The sequence below is a fragment of the Hyla sarda genome, chromosome 6, assembly GCF_029499605.1.
Source record: "Hyla sarda isolate aHylSar1 chromosome 6, aHylSar1.hap1, whole genome shotgun sequence".
Taxonomy (NCBI): Eukaryota; Metazoa; Chordata; class Amphibia; order Anura; family Hylidae; genus Hyla; species Hyla sarda.
The window spans coordinates 261546650-261563943 of NC_079194.1; the positions used below are offsets into that span (position 1 = coordinate 261546650).

Below are 17294 nucleotides of genomic sequence, written 5' to 3' on the forward strand. Positions count from 1 at the left end.
TCAATATATTTCTTTGCAGTTAATGAAGTTGATTCATTAAACAAATGTGACCCACATAACACATGTATTTATAGTAGTTCTGTGGTTCATACATTTTTGTAAAAACTTCCCTCAAGAAATCAAGAATAAAATCATCATCCTTCTGAAAGATTTAGTTCTTAATTTTTATACCTCTCATATATATTATCAGTGTATACCTTGATGAAGTTTTAAATATGGTATTTTTAATTGTATGAACAACCAGCTGTGTATTTTCTGGTTTTATAATTGAAGAAGACACCATGATATGTTTATTAAATATTTTGCACTTTTTAAGAATATTTTTTATTAAATATTATTATGATCTGCCATGAAATTTTATATTTGGATAACCTCTTCTCAATTGAGCTGTTTCTTTTGCACTATGGGCTTTATTACAGTTTTATATAGATAAATATAATAAAGAAATTATATGACCAGTCCTCAAGGATATTGAAATAAGAAAAAATAAGTGAACAAGAGAAAGAATAAAAGGGAAGAAGTAAAAAGATGGAGATAAAAGATATAGACAAATTGACAGATGGTGGATCACAAATAAAAGTAAGAGATAAATGGAAATGGAACTGATAATGACTACAGTAATCCTATCTTAATTAAAGTAATAATAAAAATACCTGCAAAATATAACTTAAACAATCATGTGCATTTATTGAGTAAAAATGATATTAAAACACCTGGGCAGGGCCCTTGCCCAGGTATTAGAAAAATGTGCTTATTAAAAATAAAAAAATAAAAAATTATAGATTGCCAACCTTCTTATAAAAATAATTATGTAAATGTTCATAAAATATTTTGTATCAGATAGCAGCCAATGACCAAAGTCAATATAATAGTTCTAATCTAGTTTAGCAGCCACAGTAGTTAGAATTGTTCATCACATGAAGCCAATGTACTGTATTGGCAACAAAGTAGATACAAAGTGTCTGTTAAATGTAGCAGATGAGATGAGCGATACAGTTATAACTTCCACTTTACTTCAAAGAGAGCCGTTTAGTGTAAATAAGAACGATAACAGTATTAGGACATTCAGAGCGGTACCTTGTTTGCAGTCTTCACCGTATTGCACGGCAGCTGACAGTCTCCGGAGCGGCAGACTCCTGGAGCCTGTAATGAATCAGCGCCCGCACGGACTAAAACGAGGGCAACCACCAACCTGGCATGGGTGTAGGGGTTCCTCCGGGAAGGTGTTTGTGAAGGTACGTTGGTCCCAAATGATGAGATGTTGTCCTCTGTAGTGCAGAGAGCCGGCATCCAATATGAAGCGATGGGTGAATGGAGTTTTGCTGGGCACTATTTGCCTGTCGGCCTAAGGAGTAGCAATCAGCTGTAAGCGTTTCACCACAATTGTGGTATTCCTCAGTAGCCTTAATATATTAAAAAGCTTTTAATATATTAAAGCTTTTTAATACATTAAGGCTACTGAGGAATACCACAATTGTGGTGAAACGCGTTTAGCCTCATTCTTTAAGTATTGCCACAACCATCTTTTGGTTACATCAGCCACTAAGTCAGCCGATACCGCCTTGCCAGCGCTGCAGTACCCAGACCCGTGTCCCACTATTGAATAGCGCGCTATTCACACCACGAGGACGCCGGCTTACAGCTGATTGCTACTCCTTAGGCCGACAGGCGAATAGTGCCCAGCAAAACTCCATTCACCCATCGCTTCATATTGGATGCCGGCTCTCTGCACTACAGAGGACAACATCTCATCATTTGGGACCAACCTACCTTCACAAACGCCTTCCCGGAGGAACCCCTACACCCATGCCAGGTTGGTGGTTGCCCTCGTTTTAGTCCGTGCGGGCACTGACTCATTACAGTCTCCAGGAGTCTGCCGCTCCGGAGACTGTCAGCTGCCGTGCAATACAGTGAAGACTGCAAACAAGGTACCGCTCTGAATGTCCTAATACTGTTATCGTTCTTATTTACACTAAACGGCTCTCTTTGAAGTAAAGTGGAAGTTATAACTGTATCGCTCATCTTATCTGCTACATTTAACAGACAATTTGTATCTACTTTGTTGCCAATACAGTACATTGGCTTCATGTGATGAACAATTCTAACTACTGTGGCTGCTAAACTAGATTAGAACTATTATATTGACTTTGGTCATTGGCTGCTATCTGATGCAAAATATTTTATGAACATTTACATAATTATTTTTATAAGAAGGTTGGCAATCTATAATTTTTTTATTTTTGATTTTTAATAAGCACATTTTTCTAATACCTGGGCAAGGGCCCTGCCCAGGTGTTTTAATATCATTTTTACTCAATAAATGCACATGATTGTTTAAGTTATATTTTGCAGGTATTTTTATTATTACTTTAATCAAGATAGGATTACTGTAGTCATTATCAGTTCCATTTCCATTTATCTCTTACTTTTATTTGTGATCCACCATCTGTCAATTTGTCTATATCTTTTATCTCCATCTTTTTACTTCTTCCCTTTTATTCTTTCTCCTTTTCACTTATTTTTTCTTATTTCAATATCCTTGAGGACTGGTCATATAATTTCTTTATTATATTTATCTATATATTTCTTGGTCTTGGGGTAATCAGACCTTACCAGTTAACCTCAGGCTATTTATTGATTGAGCTGCACTGCCCTTGATTTTATTACAGTTTTGTTGATTTTTTTTCTTAATGTCTGATAATTCTAGAAATACTAACATATTAGAGACTTGTGAGGGGGGGGGGGGGGGGTCTATCATTATGTGCAATGGGGCCCAAAACATTTTAAACAAATATATGTACAAATATATGTTCCTAGTCTCCTAAATTGCTAAAAATATAAAAGTATGAGTGTTTGTGTATATATATGTATATATATATTTGTAAAGTATGTATTTACATATATACTATATGGACAAAAGTGTTGGGACACATCTCCAAATCATTTAATTTAGTGATTTCTTTCATTGCCACAGGTGTATAAAATCCAGTATCTATCAATGACTAACAATGGTGAAAGAATAGGTCATTCTAAAGATAGGTGATATGAATACTTCTCGCCCTTTAAAGTTCTTCCTTCTTTAGCGATATAACTAAGCAATATTACTAAGAAGTGGAAAGGGTCCACAGCAACTCCTAAACTACAAAAATCATGTAAAGTGACAGAGCGGGGATGTTTAGAGCAGAGGCTCATAGAGCATAAAAGTTACCAATACTCCAGGAGCTTCATGGCATAGATTTCCATCGTTGAACAGCTTCATGCAGGCACAGTACTAAGCTTTGGATGAAGTGATGAAGTACACTTCTCTATCTGTCTGATGGAGTCTGGGTTTGGTAAATGCCAGGTAAATTGCCTGACTACACTGTGCTGGGTGTAATGTTTAGTGGAGAAGAGATAATGCTATGGGGTTGTTTTTCAGGGGTTGGCTTAGGCCCCCTTGGTTCCAGTAAAGGGAAGTCTTAATGTTTCAGCATATAAAGCCATTTTAGACAATTGTATGTTTATAATTTTGTGGGTACAGTTTAGGTTTAGCCCTTTTTAGCATGACTGAGCCTCAGTGCACACTACAAGGTCTAAAAAGGCATGACTGGGAGATGGTTTGATGTGAAAGAACATGACTGGTTCGCACAGAGATCCATCCAACACCTTTCGGATGAACTAGAATGGAGATTGTGAGCCAGGCCCTCTAATCCAACATCAATGTCTGACCTAACAAATTCTCTTCTGGATAAATGGAAAAAAATCCCAAGGACACACTCCAAAATCTTGTAGAAAGTCTTCCTATGTGAGTAGAAGTGTTACGTTATGTGCTCCGGCCTCACACGCTGGCCGTGAGCACATGGTCCCCTTACCTTCTGCTACTGACAGGGCTGGGACTCGCATCGCGGGACGCGCCTGCATGCGAGCCCTAGTCCGTCACTCTCCGGGTGTTTCAACTGCCTCTGCTTCTCTGCTCTGGCACGCATGTCCCTGTCCCTTAGGGTGTGCGTGCATCGGAGCTTTAAGATTTAAAGGGCCAGTACGCTCATTAGTGTAATCCACCTGTGGCTTATTTATGAATTCCTCCACCCTCCTCAGTTCTCTGCCGGATCTTTGTTGCCTTGTGCCCTAGAGAAAGCGTTCCATTGTATTGCCTTGCCGTGTACCAGATCTCCTGCTCTTGTGACTTGACCTTGCTCCTCTGCCGCCTGCCTACTGAACTCCTCCTGGTCCAGCGGATCCACATACACCGGAGTTCCTGTCTTCAGAAACGTGAGTGTTACAAGAAGCTGTTAAAGCTGCAAAAGGGGCCAAATGAATGCCTACGGATTGAGAGTTTTATGTCCTAAAAAATCCTGTGGGTGTAATGTGCAACTGTCCCAATATTTTTGTCCATGTAGTGACTTATTGCAGTTGAAAGTAGGAAGAAAAATTTTTTTTTTCATAGTTTATTTTTTTAAAATAAATATGAACAAATAATATTGGTGTACTTTTACCACTTAAATAACATACAGTACTTTCAGTTACAAAAATAGAAACAACCCTGCTTACTGTGCTGATTTATTAGGGTTTCCTGGGTATGTTGCACAAAAGTCTGCCTTGATCCATTAAGAAGGGGTGGATCGTGTCTTACAGGAGAGGGATTGATAACTTGGTCCACGTCTTGCTGAAAACCATTCTGAACAGCATTAGGGACTATGTCCTGTGCAACTGTAAATATACATGTGACATACAGTGAGCCTATAAGATTGAGTCCTCTCCATAACTTTCCATAAGTAGACATAGTTTTAAAAGACAGCATTGTAGTCACTTCTGGTACTAAAATACTGTAATAATATGCCATGTCGGGAGCTAATCATTTGCTGTCTCATTGGCAGGGAAGTGAGATGTCATAGTACAGCAATAGCAGAACATTTTTGCCAATTATGGTAAAAATAACTCAATCAATCAAATCTGTTACAGAAATTTCTGGAATTGAAAAACCCTTTCCATAGATCTGAATTGGGTTATTTTTGGTCAGTTTGCAATAGTAAATCTCCCCCAATTTGCCTTTACCCTTTTTCCATTATAAAGGAGAGAAGCTGTCTGGATAGCGGGCACCAGTGGAAAATGTCACTGGACTGAGCAGATGGATTAAGGCTGTTGTATAGCACTACCACTGTTGGTCCTATATAAAGGTAGTGCTGCTGTATACAGTAAGTATGCTTATAAACTCTGTGCGGAGCTATGCAGAGCAGCAACATTTACAAGAAAACATTTGTTTTCATAAGTGAAAGTTTTACTTGCATATATGCCACTACCTACATTCTGTTGTCCTAGGCACTCACCTTGACCATGTAAACTATATATTAGGTGTAAAGGAGAAAACACAGACAGCATTCTCTGTGGCTGGGAGGCTGCTTACTGCAGCAGAAGTCTTACCCACTGTTCTGCCTGCAATGGAGGCCAAACAAGAGTATGCCTATTCCCTTTAAGGTAAGCTTTGCTTCTTTCTATACTTTGGTTAATTGGAGATGCTTAGGTGGTACATTATCCTAATTTAAATGCTGACAAGTGTTTTATTTTTGCACACCCCCCCCCCCCCCCCCATACATTTAAAGTTTTACTGTATCTTTTTTAATACAATATTTTTATATTTTCTCTATTCAGCAAAAGTGATATTGCCAGTACCAAGGGCCTTGTTTTTTTAATATCTGGTTACCCTGGAACACGCTATTCTATTAGATCTGAAATCTCCCACACCACCAGTACCTAGTGGTGCCCTTATTGTCTTTAATGTATACCAACATTACTGTTCAGTAAAATACTATTCTGCCTTTGCTACTGTAATAACTGGTAGACTGATAACATGTTATCAATGTTACTTACTTTCTTGTTGGCACCAGTTATGTTCGTTAGATGATAAAACCAAACCAGTTAGAACTGGTGGTGGGTGCTGGAACTGTGGAAGTGTAGACTGTTCGTAGATGTGGGTCACAGCCACATTTTGGGGATATCCATTCTGATAAATGTTACACATTTGATATTGTGTATCTGGAAAAGAAAACATTTGATAATGGAGCATGTTACAGCCTTATAATTGGATTTGGTTTCAGGAATGAATGGATATGATATAATCAGTATCTAATCTGTAGCATCTAGACTGTGTATTGAAGTAAATGGACACTTACAAATCTCTGCCAAATGTTCAATCAAACAACTATCAGCTTCTTGGTGTATGCAATATACACTGCTCAAAAAAATAAATGGAACACTTAAAGGGGTACTCCGGTGAAAAACTTTTTTTTTTTTTTTTAAATCAACAGGTGCCAGAAAGTTAAACAGATTTGTAATTTACTTCTATTAAAAAAATCTTAATCCTTCCTGTACTTATTAGCTGCTGAATACTACAGCGGAAATTATTTTCCGTTTGAAATACAGAGCTGTCTGCTGACATCATGAGCACAGTGCTCTCTGCTGGCATCTCTTTCCATTTTATGAACTGTCATGAACAGCATATGTTTGCTATGGGGATTTCTTTTTACCCTGGACAGTTCATAAAATGGACAGAGATGTCAGAAGCATAGGCGTGCGCAGCCTATTGCATTAGGGTGTGCACCCTAAAGCACAAACTCACGCAGCGCACGCGTGTGTGATATATATACACACACACTCTTGCTTGCATGCACACATACATAAACATACCTACACTCATAAATATCAATACAAAAAAAATGAAAAATTTTATTAAAACTTTTTTTGGGATTGGAGGCTCCATTATACATACACTGTACAGCAATCATACCTCCATTATACATACACTGTGACTGTACAGCAATCATACATCCAATCCATTAATAATGGATCGGATGTATGATTGCTGTACAGTCACAGACAGTGTATGTATAATGGAGGTATGATTGCTGTACAGTGTATGTATAATGGAGGTATGATTGCTGTACAGTGTATGTATAATGGCGGTATGCTTGCTGTACAGTGTATGTATAATGGAGGTATGATTGCTGTACAGTGTATGTATAATGGATGTATGCTTGCTGTACAGTGTATGTATAATGGCGGTATGATTGCTGTACAGTGTATGTATAATGGCGGTATGATTGCTGTACAGTGTATGTATAATGGATGTATGATTGCTGTACAGTGTATGTATAATGGCGGTATGATTGCTGTACAGTGTATGTATAATGGATGTATGATTGCTGTACAGTGTATGTATAATGGCGGTATGATTGCTGTACAGTAGGGATGTAAGAAAAAATCGATTCTCGCGATAATCGCGATTTTTTCATTTGCCGATACAGAATCGATTCAAAATATTTTTGAATCGATTCTTTTAGGGATGTGGAATTTTTATCTGCGGACGCCCGGAACAGCATGTCATGTCCCGGGCATCAGGAGATAAAAGTTCCACATTTGTGGAGCCGGGCAGGCCGGATCTGACACGGCTATGGAGCGGGCTCCGACTCGTGCCCACTCCGTACTATGCGACCCCCGGCTGATTTCAGTAGCCGGGGGCCGCCGCTAATAGCCAGCATGCGGCAATCGCCGCGGCTGGCTATTAAAGGAGTATCCGGTGCGCACTTTTCTCATTTTATCCTATCCAGGCTGCAAAATAAAACGCACTTTATCTTACCTGCCAACGAGCCCCCGGAGCTCCGGTACAGGTGTTCGGTCCCCGGGCTCTATTCTTCTTACTTCCTGTTAGTCCGGCACGTCACATGGAGCTTCAGCCTATCACCAGCCGCAGCGATGTCCCGCCTCCGCTGGTGATAGGCTGAAGCTCCATGTGACGTGCCGGACTAACAGGAAGTAAGAAGAATACAGCCCGGGGACCGAACACCTGTACCGGACTGTCCCGGAGCTCCGCTGGCTCGTTGGCAGATAAGATAAAGTGCGTTTTATTTTATTTTGCAGCCCGGACAGGATAACATGAGAAAAGTGAGCACCGGAGTACTAGATCGCCGCTGTCAAAGCTGACAGCGGCGTCTATTGGGATCTATGAATGCTCCCAGGTGGGCGATATATCGGGATATATCGCGATGTATCGTCACCTAGACGGTATCGCGATATATCGGGATATATCGAATCGCCACACTGGTATCGCGATTCGAATCGAATCGCCAAATTCTTGGCGATTCACACCCCTACTGTACAGTGTATGTATAATGGTGGTATGCTTGCTGTACAGTGTATGTATAATGGAGGTATGATTGCTGTACAGTGTATGTATAATGGCGGTATGATTGCTGTACAGTGTATGTATAATGGAGGTATGCTTGCTGTACAGTGTATGTATAATGGAGGTATGATTGCTGTACAGTGTATGTATAATGGATGTATGATTGCTGTACAGTGTATGTATAATGGATGTATGATTGCTGTACAGTGTATGTATAATGGTGGTATGATTGCTGTACAGTGTATGTATAATGGATGTATGATTGCTGTACAGTGTATGTATAATCGATGTATGATTGCTGTACAGTGTATGTATAATGGTGGTATGCTTTCTGTACAGTGTATGTATAATGGAGGTATGATTGCTGTACAGTGTATGTATAATGGATGTATGATTGCTGTACAGTGTATGTATAATGGTGGTATGATTGCTGTACAGTGTATGTATAATGGATGTATGATTGCTGTACAGTGTATGTATAATGGATGTATGATTGCTGTACAGTGTATGTATAATGGATGTATGATTGCTGTACAGTGTATGTATAATGGATGTATGATTGCTGTACAGTGTATGTATAATGGACAGGGCCGTCTTTAATTTTGATTGGACCCTGGGCAAGCTATTTTTTTTGGTCCCCCCGGTCCCCCACCCCCATCCCACACACACTCGGGATCAGTACAGGATCAGTAATGTAATGTATGTACACAGTGGCCTCACCAGCAGAATAGTGAGTACAGCTTTGGAATATAATACAGGATATAACTCAGGATCAGTACAGGATAAGTAATGTATGTACACAGTGACCTCACCAGCAGAATAGTGAGTACAGCTCTGGAGTATAATACAGGATATAACTCAGGATCAGTACAGGATAAGTAATGTAATGTATGTACACAGTGACCTCACCAGCAGAATAGTGAGTACAGCTCTGGAGTATAATACAGGATATATCTCAGGATCACTACAGGATAAGTAATGTAATGTATGTACACAGTGACCTCACCAGCAGAATAGTGAGTACAGCTCTGGAGTATAATACAGAATATAACTCAGGATCAGTACAGGATAAGTAATGTAATATATGTACACAGTGACCTCACCAGCAGAATAGTGAGTACAGCTCTGGAGTATAATACAGGATATAACTCAGGATCAGTACAGGATACGTACGGGGGAGGGGATTATCAGATTATGCATGTGAGGGGAGGATAATAATGATTATTATAATCCTCCCCTCACATATATGTAACATCTCCCCCTCACATGTATAATCTGATAATCCCCTCCTCACACTGATTATCCCCTCACATATAATCTGATTATGATATTATATATGTTCGGGGATAATCAGTGTGAGGAGGGGATTATCAGATTATACATGTGAGGGGGGGATGTTACATATATGTGAGGGGAGGATTATAATAATCATTATTATCCTCCCCTCACATGTATAATTTCCTCCCTTCTCACATTATATAATAAATCCCCCCTCACATTATATAATAAATCCCCCCCACACTATATAATAAATCCCCCCTCACATTATATAATAAATCCCCCCCCACACTATATAATAAATCCCCCCTCACATTATATAATAAATCCCCCCCACACTATATAATAAATCCCCCTTCACATTATATAATAAACCCCCCCCACACTATATAATAAATCCCCCCTCACACTATATAATAAATCCCCCCTCACATTATATAATAAATCCCCCCCACACTATATAATAAATCCCCCCCCACACTATATAATAAATCCCCCCACACTATATAATAAATCCCCCCTCACATTATATAATAAATCCCCCCCCCACACTATATAATAAATCCCCCCTCACATTATATAATAAATCCCCCCCACACTATATAATAAATCCCCCCCCACACTATATAATAAATCCCCCCCACACTATATAATAAATCCCCCCTCACATTATATAATAAATCCCCCCCACACTATATAATAAATCCCCCCTCACATTATATAATAAATCCCCCCTCACATTATATAATAAATCCCCCCCACCCCCCACACTATATAATAAATCCTCCCTCACATTATATAATAAATCCCCCCTCACACTATATAATAAATCCCCCCCACCCCCACACTATATAATAAATCCCCCCTCACATTATATAATAAATCCCCCCCACACTATATAATAAATCCCCCCTCACATTATATAATAAATCCCCCCCCACACTATATAATAAATCCCCCCTCACATTATATAATAAATCCCCCCCCCCACACTATATAATAAATCCCCCCCCACCCCACACTATATAATAAATCCCCCCTCACATTATATAATAAATCCCCCCTCACATTATATAATAAATCCCCCCCACCCCACACTATATATTAAATCCCCCCTCACATTATATAATAAATCCCCCCCCACCCCACACTATATAATAAATCCCCCCTCACATTATATAATAAATCCCCCCTCACATTATATAATAAATCCCCCCTCACATTATATAATAAATCCCCCCCACCCCCACACTATATAATAAATCCCCCCTCACATTATATAATAAATCCCCCCCACACTATATAATAAATCCCCCCTCACATTATATAATAAATCCCCCCCACACTATATAATAAATCCCCCCCACCCCACACTATATAATAAATCCCCCCTCACATTATATAATAAATCCCCCCCACCCCACACTATATATTAAATCCCCCCTCACATTATATAATAAATCCCCCCCACCCCACACTATATAATAAATCCCCCCTCACATTATATAATAAATCCCCCCTCACATTATATAATAAATCCCCCCTCACATTATATAATAAATCCCCCCCACCCCCACACTATATAATAAATCCCCCCTCACATTATATAATAAATCCCCCCCACACTATATAATAAATCCTCCCTCACATTATATAATAAATCCCCCCCCACACTATATAATAAATCCCCCCTCACATTATATAATAAATCCCCCCCACCCCCACACTATATAATAAATTCCCCCTCACATTATATAATAAATCCCCCACACACTATATAATAAATCCCCCCTCACATTATATAATAAATCCCCCCACACTATATAATAAATCCCCCCTCACATTATATAATAAATCCCCCCCACCCCCACACTATATAATAAATCCCCCCTCACATTATATAATAAATTCCCCCCCACCCCACACTATATAATAAATCCCCCCTCACATTATATAATAAATCCCCCCCACACTATATAATAAATCCCCCCTCACATTATATAATAAATTCCCCCCACCCCACACTATATAATAAATCCCCCCTCACATTATATAATAAATCCCCCCCACCCCCACACTATATAATAAATCCCCCCTCACATTATATAATAAATCCCCCCCACCCCACATTATATATTAAATCCCCCCTCACATTATATAATAAATCCCCCCCCACACTATAAATTAAATCCCCCCTCACATTATATAATAAATCCCCCCCACCCCACACTGTATAATAAATCCCCCCTCACATTATATAATAAATCCCCCCCACACTATATAATAAATCCCCCCCACCCACCGACACACACACACACACACACACACACACTATATAATAAATACCCCCCACACACACATATTATACATACTCACATATCCGGCGGTGGGTCCCCTAATGCGGCCTGGATCCTGGAAGCGGCCGTGTGGGGACTGAGAGGAGCGGGAGACTCTCTCTGCTCCGCTCCTCTCTATGATGCCGCCCGTGACGTCGTACGTCACGTCACGTGACCATCTCCCAGACAGCCATTGCGGTACTGGCTGCCTGGGGATGAGTGACGACGACGGCGGCGAACATAAAAAGGTAGCGTGCGGCGCAATACGGGCCCATGGGGCAAAAGGGGCGAGCTGCTTTTGGGCCCCCAGGAATTACAGGGCCCGGGGCAGCTGCCCCTTTTGCTCCACGGCCACGGTGATTAGGGTGTGCCTGGGCACACCCGGCACACCCTGTGCGCACGCCTATGGTCAGAAGAGAGCACTGTGCTCATGATGTCAGCAGACAGCTCCGTATTTCAAACGAAAAATTATTTCCACTGTAGTATTCAGCAGCTAATAAGTACAGGAAGGATTAAGATTTTTTAATAGAAGTAAATTACAAATCTGTTTAACTTTCTGGCACCAGTTGATTTAAGAAAAAAGTTTTTCACCGAAGTACCCCTTTAAACAACACAATGTAACTCAAACGGTCATAAACAGACTCCATGAAGGTGGTATGAGGGCCCGACATCCACAGGTGGGGGTTGTGCTTACCAACACCGTGCCGGACATTTGGCATTTGCCAGAGAACACCAAGATTGTCAAATTTACCACTTGCGCCCTGTGCTCTTCACAGATGAAAGCAGGTTCACACTGAGCACATGTGACAGATGTGACAGAATCTGGAGACGCCGTGGAGAACATTCTGCTGCCTACAACATCCTCCAGCATGACCGGGATGGCGGTGGGTCAGTAATGGTGTGGGGTGGCATTTCTTTGGGGGACAGCACAGCCCTCCATGTGCTTGCTAGAGGTAGCCTGACTGCCATTAGGTACCGAGATGAGATCCTCAGACCCCTTGTTAGACCATATGCTGGTGCGGTTGGCCCTGAGTTCCTCCTAATGCCAGAGAATGCTAGATCTCATGTGGCTGGAGTGTGTCAGCAGTTCCTGCAAGAGGAAGGCATTGATGCTATTGACTGGCCTGCCCATTCCCCAGACCTGAATCTGATTGAGCACATCTAGGACATCATGTCTCGATCCATCCACTAACGCCACATTGCACCACAGACTGTCCAGGAGTTGGCGGATGCTTTAGTCCAGGTCTGGGAGGACATCCCTCAGGAGACCATCCGCCACCTCATCAGGAGCATGCCCAGGCATTGTAGGGAGGTCATATGGGCACGTGGAGGCTACACACACTACTGAGCCTCATTTGTACTTGTTTTAAGGACATTACAGCAAAGTTGGATCAGCCTGTGGTTTTTCACTTTGATTTTGAGTGTGACTCATATCCTGACCTCCATGGGTTGATCAATTTGATTTCCATTGATATTTTTGTGTGATTTTGTTGTCAGCACATTCAACTATTTAAAGACGAAAGTATTTCATACGATTAGTTCATTCATTCAGATCTAGGATGTGTTATTTTAGTGTTGCCTTTATTTTTTTGAGCAGTGTAGGTTTTATTATGAAAGTTTATGACTAAGCTTGAAGACAGTACCCAATCCAGAACCCCCCCCCCCCCCCATTATCCCCCTATAGGTACTCACATTGCTCACGAAACACTGGTATATGGATAGACTGCTCCCTGTGAGCGGCTTGCTCCTGTCCATTGGTAACACATGATTCCATCAGTTGTGAATTTGACCATTGCTCATGTGTGGATTGTCTGTAAACCTGATCCACATGTGGACCATCTTGTGTATACTCATCTTGTGAGAGGTTTAGAACTTGCTGTATGCCTGTTTGAATAGAAAGATGTGCATTTAGCTACCAGTTTTAAACAAACTTTCAAAATGTTAAAAGGGGTTTCCCAGGCTAATATGATTGATGGTCTATCCTCAACCACCCAGCTCCCCCGCCAATCAGCTGTTTGGTGCCCCCACCACAGTGTGAATGGGACCGCAAGCAGGTGGCTTAGTTCACTATGAAGTAGTAGGCCTGGATACTGCAGCTTGGCTCCTGTTCCCTACAGCGTAAATGGAGCCAATTGCTTCTTACTATTAATCCTGTTTAGTTTGGCAACCTTAGGAACATCAACCCTATTGCAGACTATTGTGTCATAAGCAAACATGAAATAAGCATGTGGAAAAATTATGGGGTTGGTTGGTGAACTAGGGCAAGAACTTTCATTTATAACCCAATATAATTTGTGCTATTATTGCAAATGTGCTGCTGTCCTTGGAATGAATGGTAAACAACATGCATACACGGCCAGAGCTCTAATAATTCTGTCCGGGGCTGCTGAAAGTTTAGCACTAGATTGGAATACCCCTTTAGGTCAAAGGTTCCAATGTACTGATTCATCACCAACGATTTAGAACAAGAGACAGACAATACATTCATAAGACTTCTGACTTACTGTTTTCTGTTGAATCCAGTAAAATATTTCTCATTAATTCTTCAATGACTTCCTAAAATTTAAAAGAATAAATATATGAAGAATCTATACAAGAATCGCTCACACATTGTTCAGCCTTCTGCTATAATGGCATTCATTTTAATGGATACGTCACTGAAATTAAAATGAATGCCTGTGATGGATGTAATACAGTGGCAACTCTCACCCATAGGTATCTATCATTCACTGAGATCCATACAGAGACATGATCACAGTCTACTATGTGTTACATTATGCGCTCCAGCCACACACGCTGGCCGTGAGTGAATGGTCCCCTTACCTTCTGCTACCGACAGGGCTGGGACTCGCATTGCGGGACGCGCCCGCATGCGAGCCCCAGTCCGTCACTCGCCGGGTGTTTCTCCTGCCTCTGCTTCTCTGCTCTGGCACACGTGTCCCTGTCCCCTAGGGCGCGCGTGCCAGAGCTTTAAGATTTAAATGGCCAGTACGCTCATTAGTGTAATCCACCTGTGGCTCCTTTCTAAATTCCTCCACCCTCCTCAGTTCCCTGACGGATCTTTGTTGCCATGTGCCTTTGAGAAAGCGTTCCTCTATTGCCGTGCCGTGTATCAGATCTCTTGCTCTTGTGACTTGACCTTGCTCCTCTGCCGCCTGCCTACTGAACTCCTGCTACGTTCTGACTACGCTACTGTGCCGCCTGGCCTGACCTTCTGCTATCGAGACTACGAGTTGCCTTATCCCTCCTGTGCCTCGCATCTCCTCAGCCGCCTGTGTGGTCGAGCCGTGCCAGGGGTAGCAACCTGGGTGCAGCCTGCAGCAACAAGTCCATCCCGCTTTGTGGCGGGCTCTGGTGAAAACCAGCGGCACCTTAGATTCTGCTCCCTGGTACGGTCCAAGTCATCTGCCACACAGGTCCAGCGGATCCACATCCACCGGGGTTCCTGTCTTCAGAAACGTGAGTGTTACACTATGCTATTCTTCACTTAAGTTTTTTGTTCCATATTTATGCATATTGGCAAAAGAGAAGCAAATCCGACACTCTTTCGGCCTCCTTTTGACTAATGGATCCTTGAGGGGATGTTTGAGTGTATGTACGGAGCTTTCCCAAAATACGCTGTGTGTACCCAGTCCTAAAGGACATGTCAGCAGGTTTTTAGGGTATAAAGTAAGGGAATGGCTTATATGGCTTTTTACCCTGAATCTGAACATACCTCTCATTAGTTAACTGACCCCTCCAACGAGAAACCCAGCTAATTTTGGCCCCTTCACCAGTTGGTCGCTCTCCTCTGTCTGCTGGTTACATCCTTTACTACCCTGATTGAGGTGGGTGACTAACTGGAGAAGGGGACAAATTTGCTGGGCTCTAGCATCTGACGAGTAAACCCAATGGGTTTTAAAGCTTAATTTGCATATCTTTTTAAAAGTCCTTTACAGACATGCCCTTAATTACTGGCTGCCAGTAACCAACCAACCAAGTCATTTGGGCTTTGCTGTGAGCTTCCAATATTGGCAGCTGCAAGTAAATAGAATTTTATTGTAAAGGGAAGCAAGGTAAGCAGTTCAGTGTGAGAATCCCTCTTATAATAGGCCCCATAGCAGTTATGTGGTCTGACTCTATGGTAGGTGTGTCACGTGGTGTAGCTTTATGTAACTTTTAATTCTGGGAGAGTTTTGTTGCTATATTTATAAAATCTCCAGTCATGTTGTAAGGCTTCTTACAGTATTGACCTCTAAAAGGTGGCACCAGAGCTCTACTTTGCATATAATTTCTCCCAGAATTCCTAGTGTAGCATGAATGGCATATAAGTCTCCACATGCCACATGTCCCTCTCCTCAAGGATCTTAACCATTTAGTAACACATAGCATATAGATAATATTCTTTTAGAAACATCTATGTCATAACGCACCGATTCCTCTTGCCTGGGAAATGGGGCAACTCGAAGAATATCAGGACTTATGCGGAGTGTGCACTCTTCATCATTTAACTCACTGTGAAAACTTTGCTCAGCTAGACAAAAGAAAAGACAAAGATATTAATTTAGGTGAATTTAGGCCTTTTCAGCAGGTAGTAAATCTTAAAGGAATGTGTCATCGGGAAATGAAAAGTTGTTTAAATCACTTTTATTTGTTGAACATATGATTTAATAACTTTTGTTGATGTTTTTTTTTTTCCATTTTACTATCTATATTTTTAAATAATTCTGAAATCTTGCAGTTTTAATTTTGGCCACTAGGCCTAAACTAAGCTGAGGCTATGCTGTTGATCCCCATCCTGTTCAGGTTGAGTGACCTTTGCACACTGGGGTCCTTTAGGTGTCTGGTATTATAGAGGAGGTGAGTAGAGAAAAAATATCTTACATGCAGTACATTTTTTCTCCACTCAATTTCTGTATTTTCAACGAGTTGAACGACAGAGCTCCCTTTAGTGGAGCTTAATAGCAATGGAAACCTAGCATTAGGCATCCTGTGTAGTCTGTGATCACAGGTAGAGACTGCTGGAAAGTGATCAGTATAGCGACACAGCGAAAGCTGACGCCGGTATAGACAGTAACAAAGCACGAGATGAAGCTTCTCCTCCCTGTGGAATAACCCTTGCATAAGTCACAGAGAATGCCCAGTAACACTTAAAATGTAAATTAAATTATGTAAAGGGGACAGGTCCTATCTATTGTTGTAATGTCCATATGCTCTAAAGCATATCTTTAAATGCTGATATAAACAGCTTAGTCAAGATGGCTGCCCCGATATTATTGAAAAAATCTGAAATAAAAACAATTACAATTTAAAAATAGAAACTAATAAGAAAAAAATAAACATATTTTAGTATCTTACCCTAATCAGTACAAAAAAATAGGCAATACATTCCCTTTAAAGCTAGTATAGAGACATTGATCAAGCTATCCACCACTGTGTCTGCAAATACAGGTGTACTCGCGTAGCTTTCCAGCAGTTGTAAAAGAGTTAAAGATAAGAACATTTACAACACAGGGAAAAGGTCAATATGGAAGGCCCATTGC

General features: G+C 41.0%; 1 protein-coding gene across 14 annotated transcripts in view; it reads right to left on the reverse strand.

The window, feature by feature from the left end:
- The window catches only part of IRF7 (interferon regulatory factor 7), a 207756-nt gene that overhangs the window by 17827 nt on the left and 172635 nt on the right, over positions 1-17294 (reverse strand). For 13 of the 14 annotated variants that reach the window (XM_056527133.1, XM_056527139.1, XM_056527131.1 and 10 more), the window contains 5 exons: positions 16185-16285; positions 14277-14328; positions 13465-13656; positions 5848-6012; positions 4531-4689 (listed from right to left, as the gene is read on the reverse strand). In XM_056527133.1, coding sequence (XP_056383108.1) covers positions 4531-4689; positions 5848-6012; positions 13465-13656; positions 14277-14328; positions 16185-16285 — 669 coding nt within the window. The remainder of the gene's footprint in view (positions 1-4530; positions 4690-5847; positions 6013-13464; positions 13657-14276; positions 14329-16184; positions 16286-17294) is intronic. The other variant, XM_056527142.1, reaches the window with a different exon arrangement.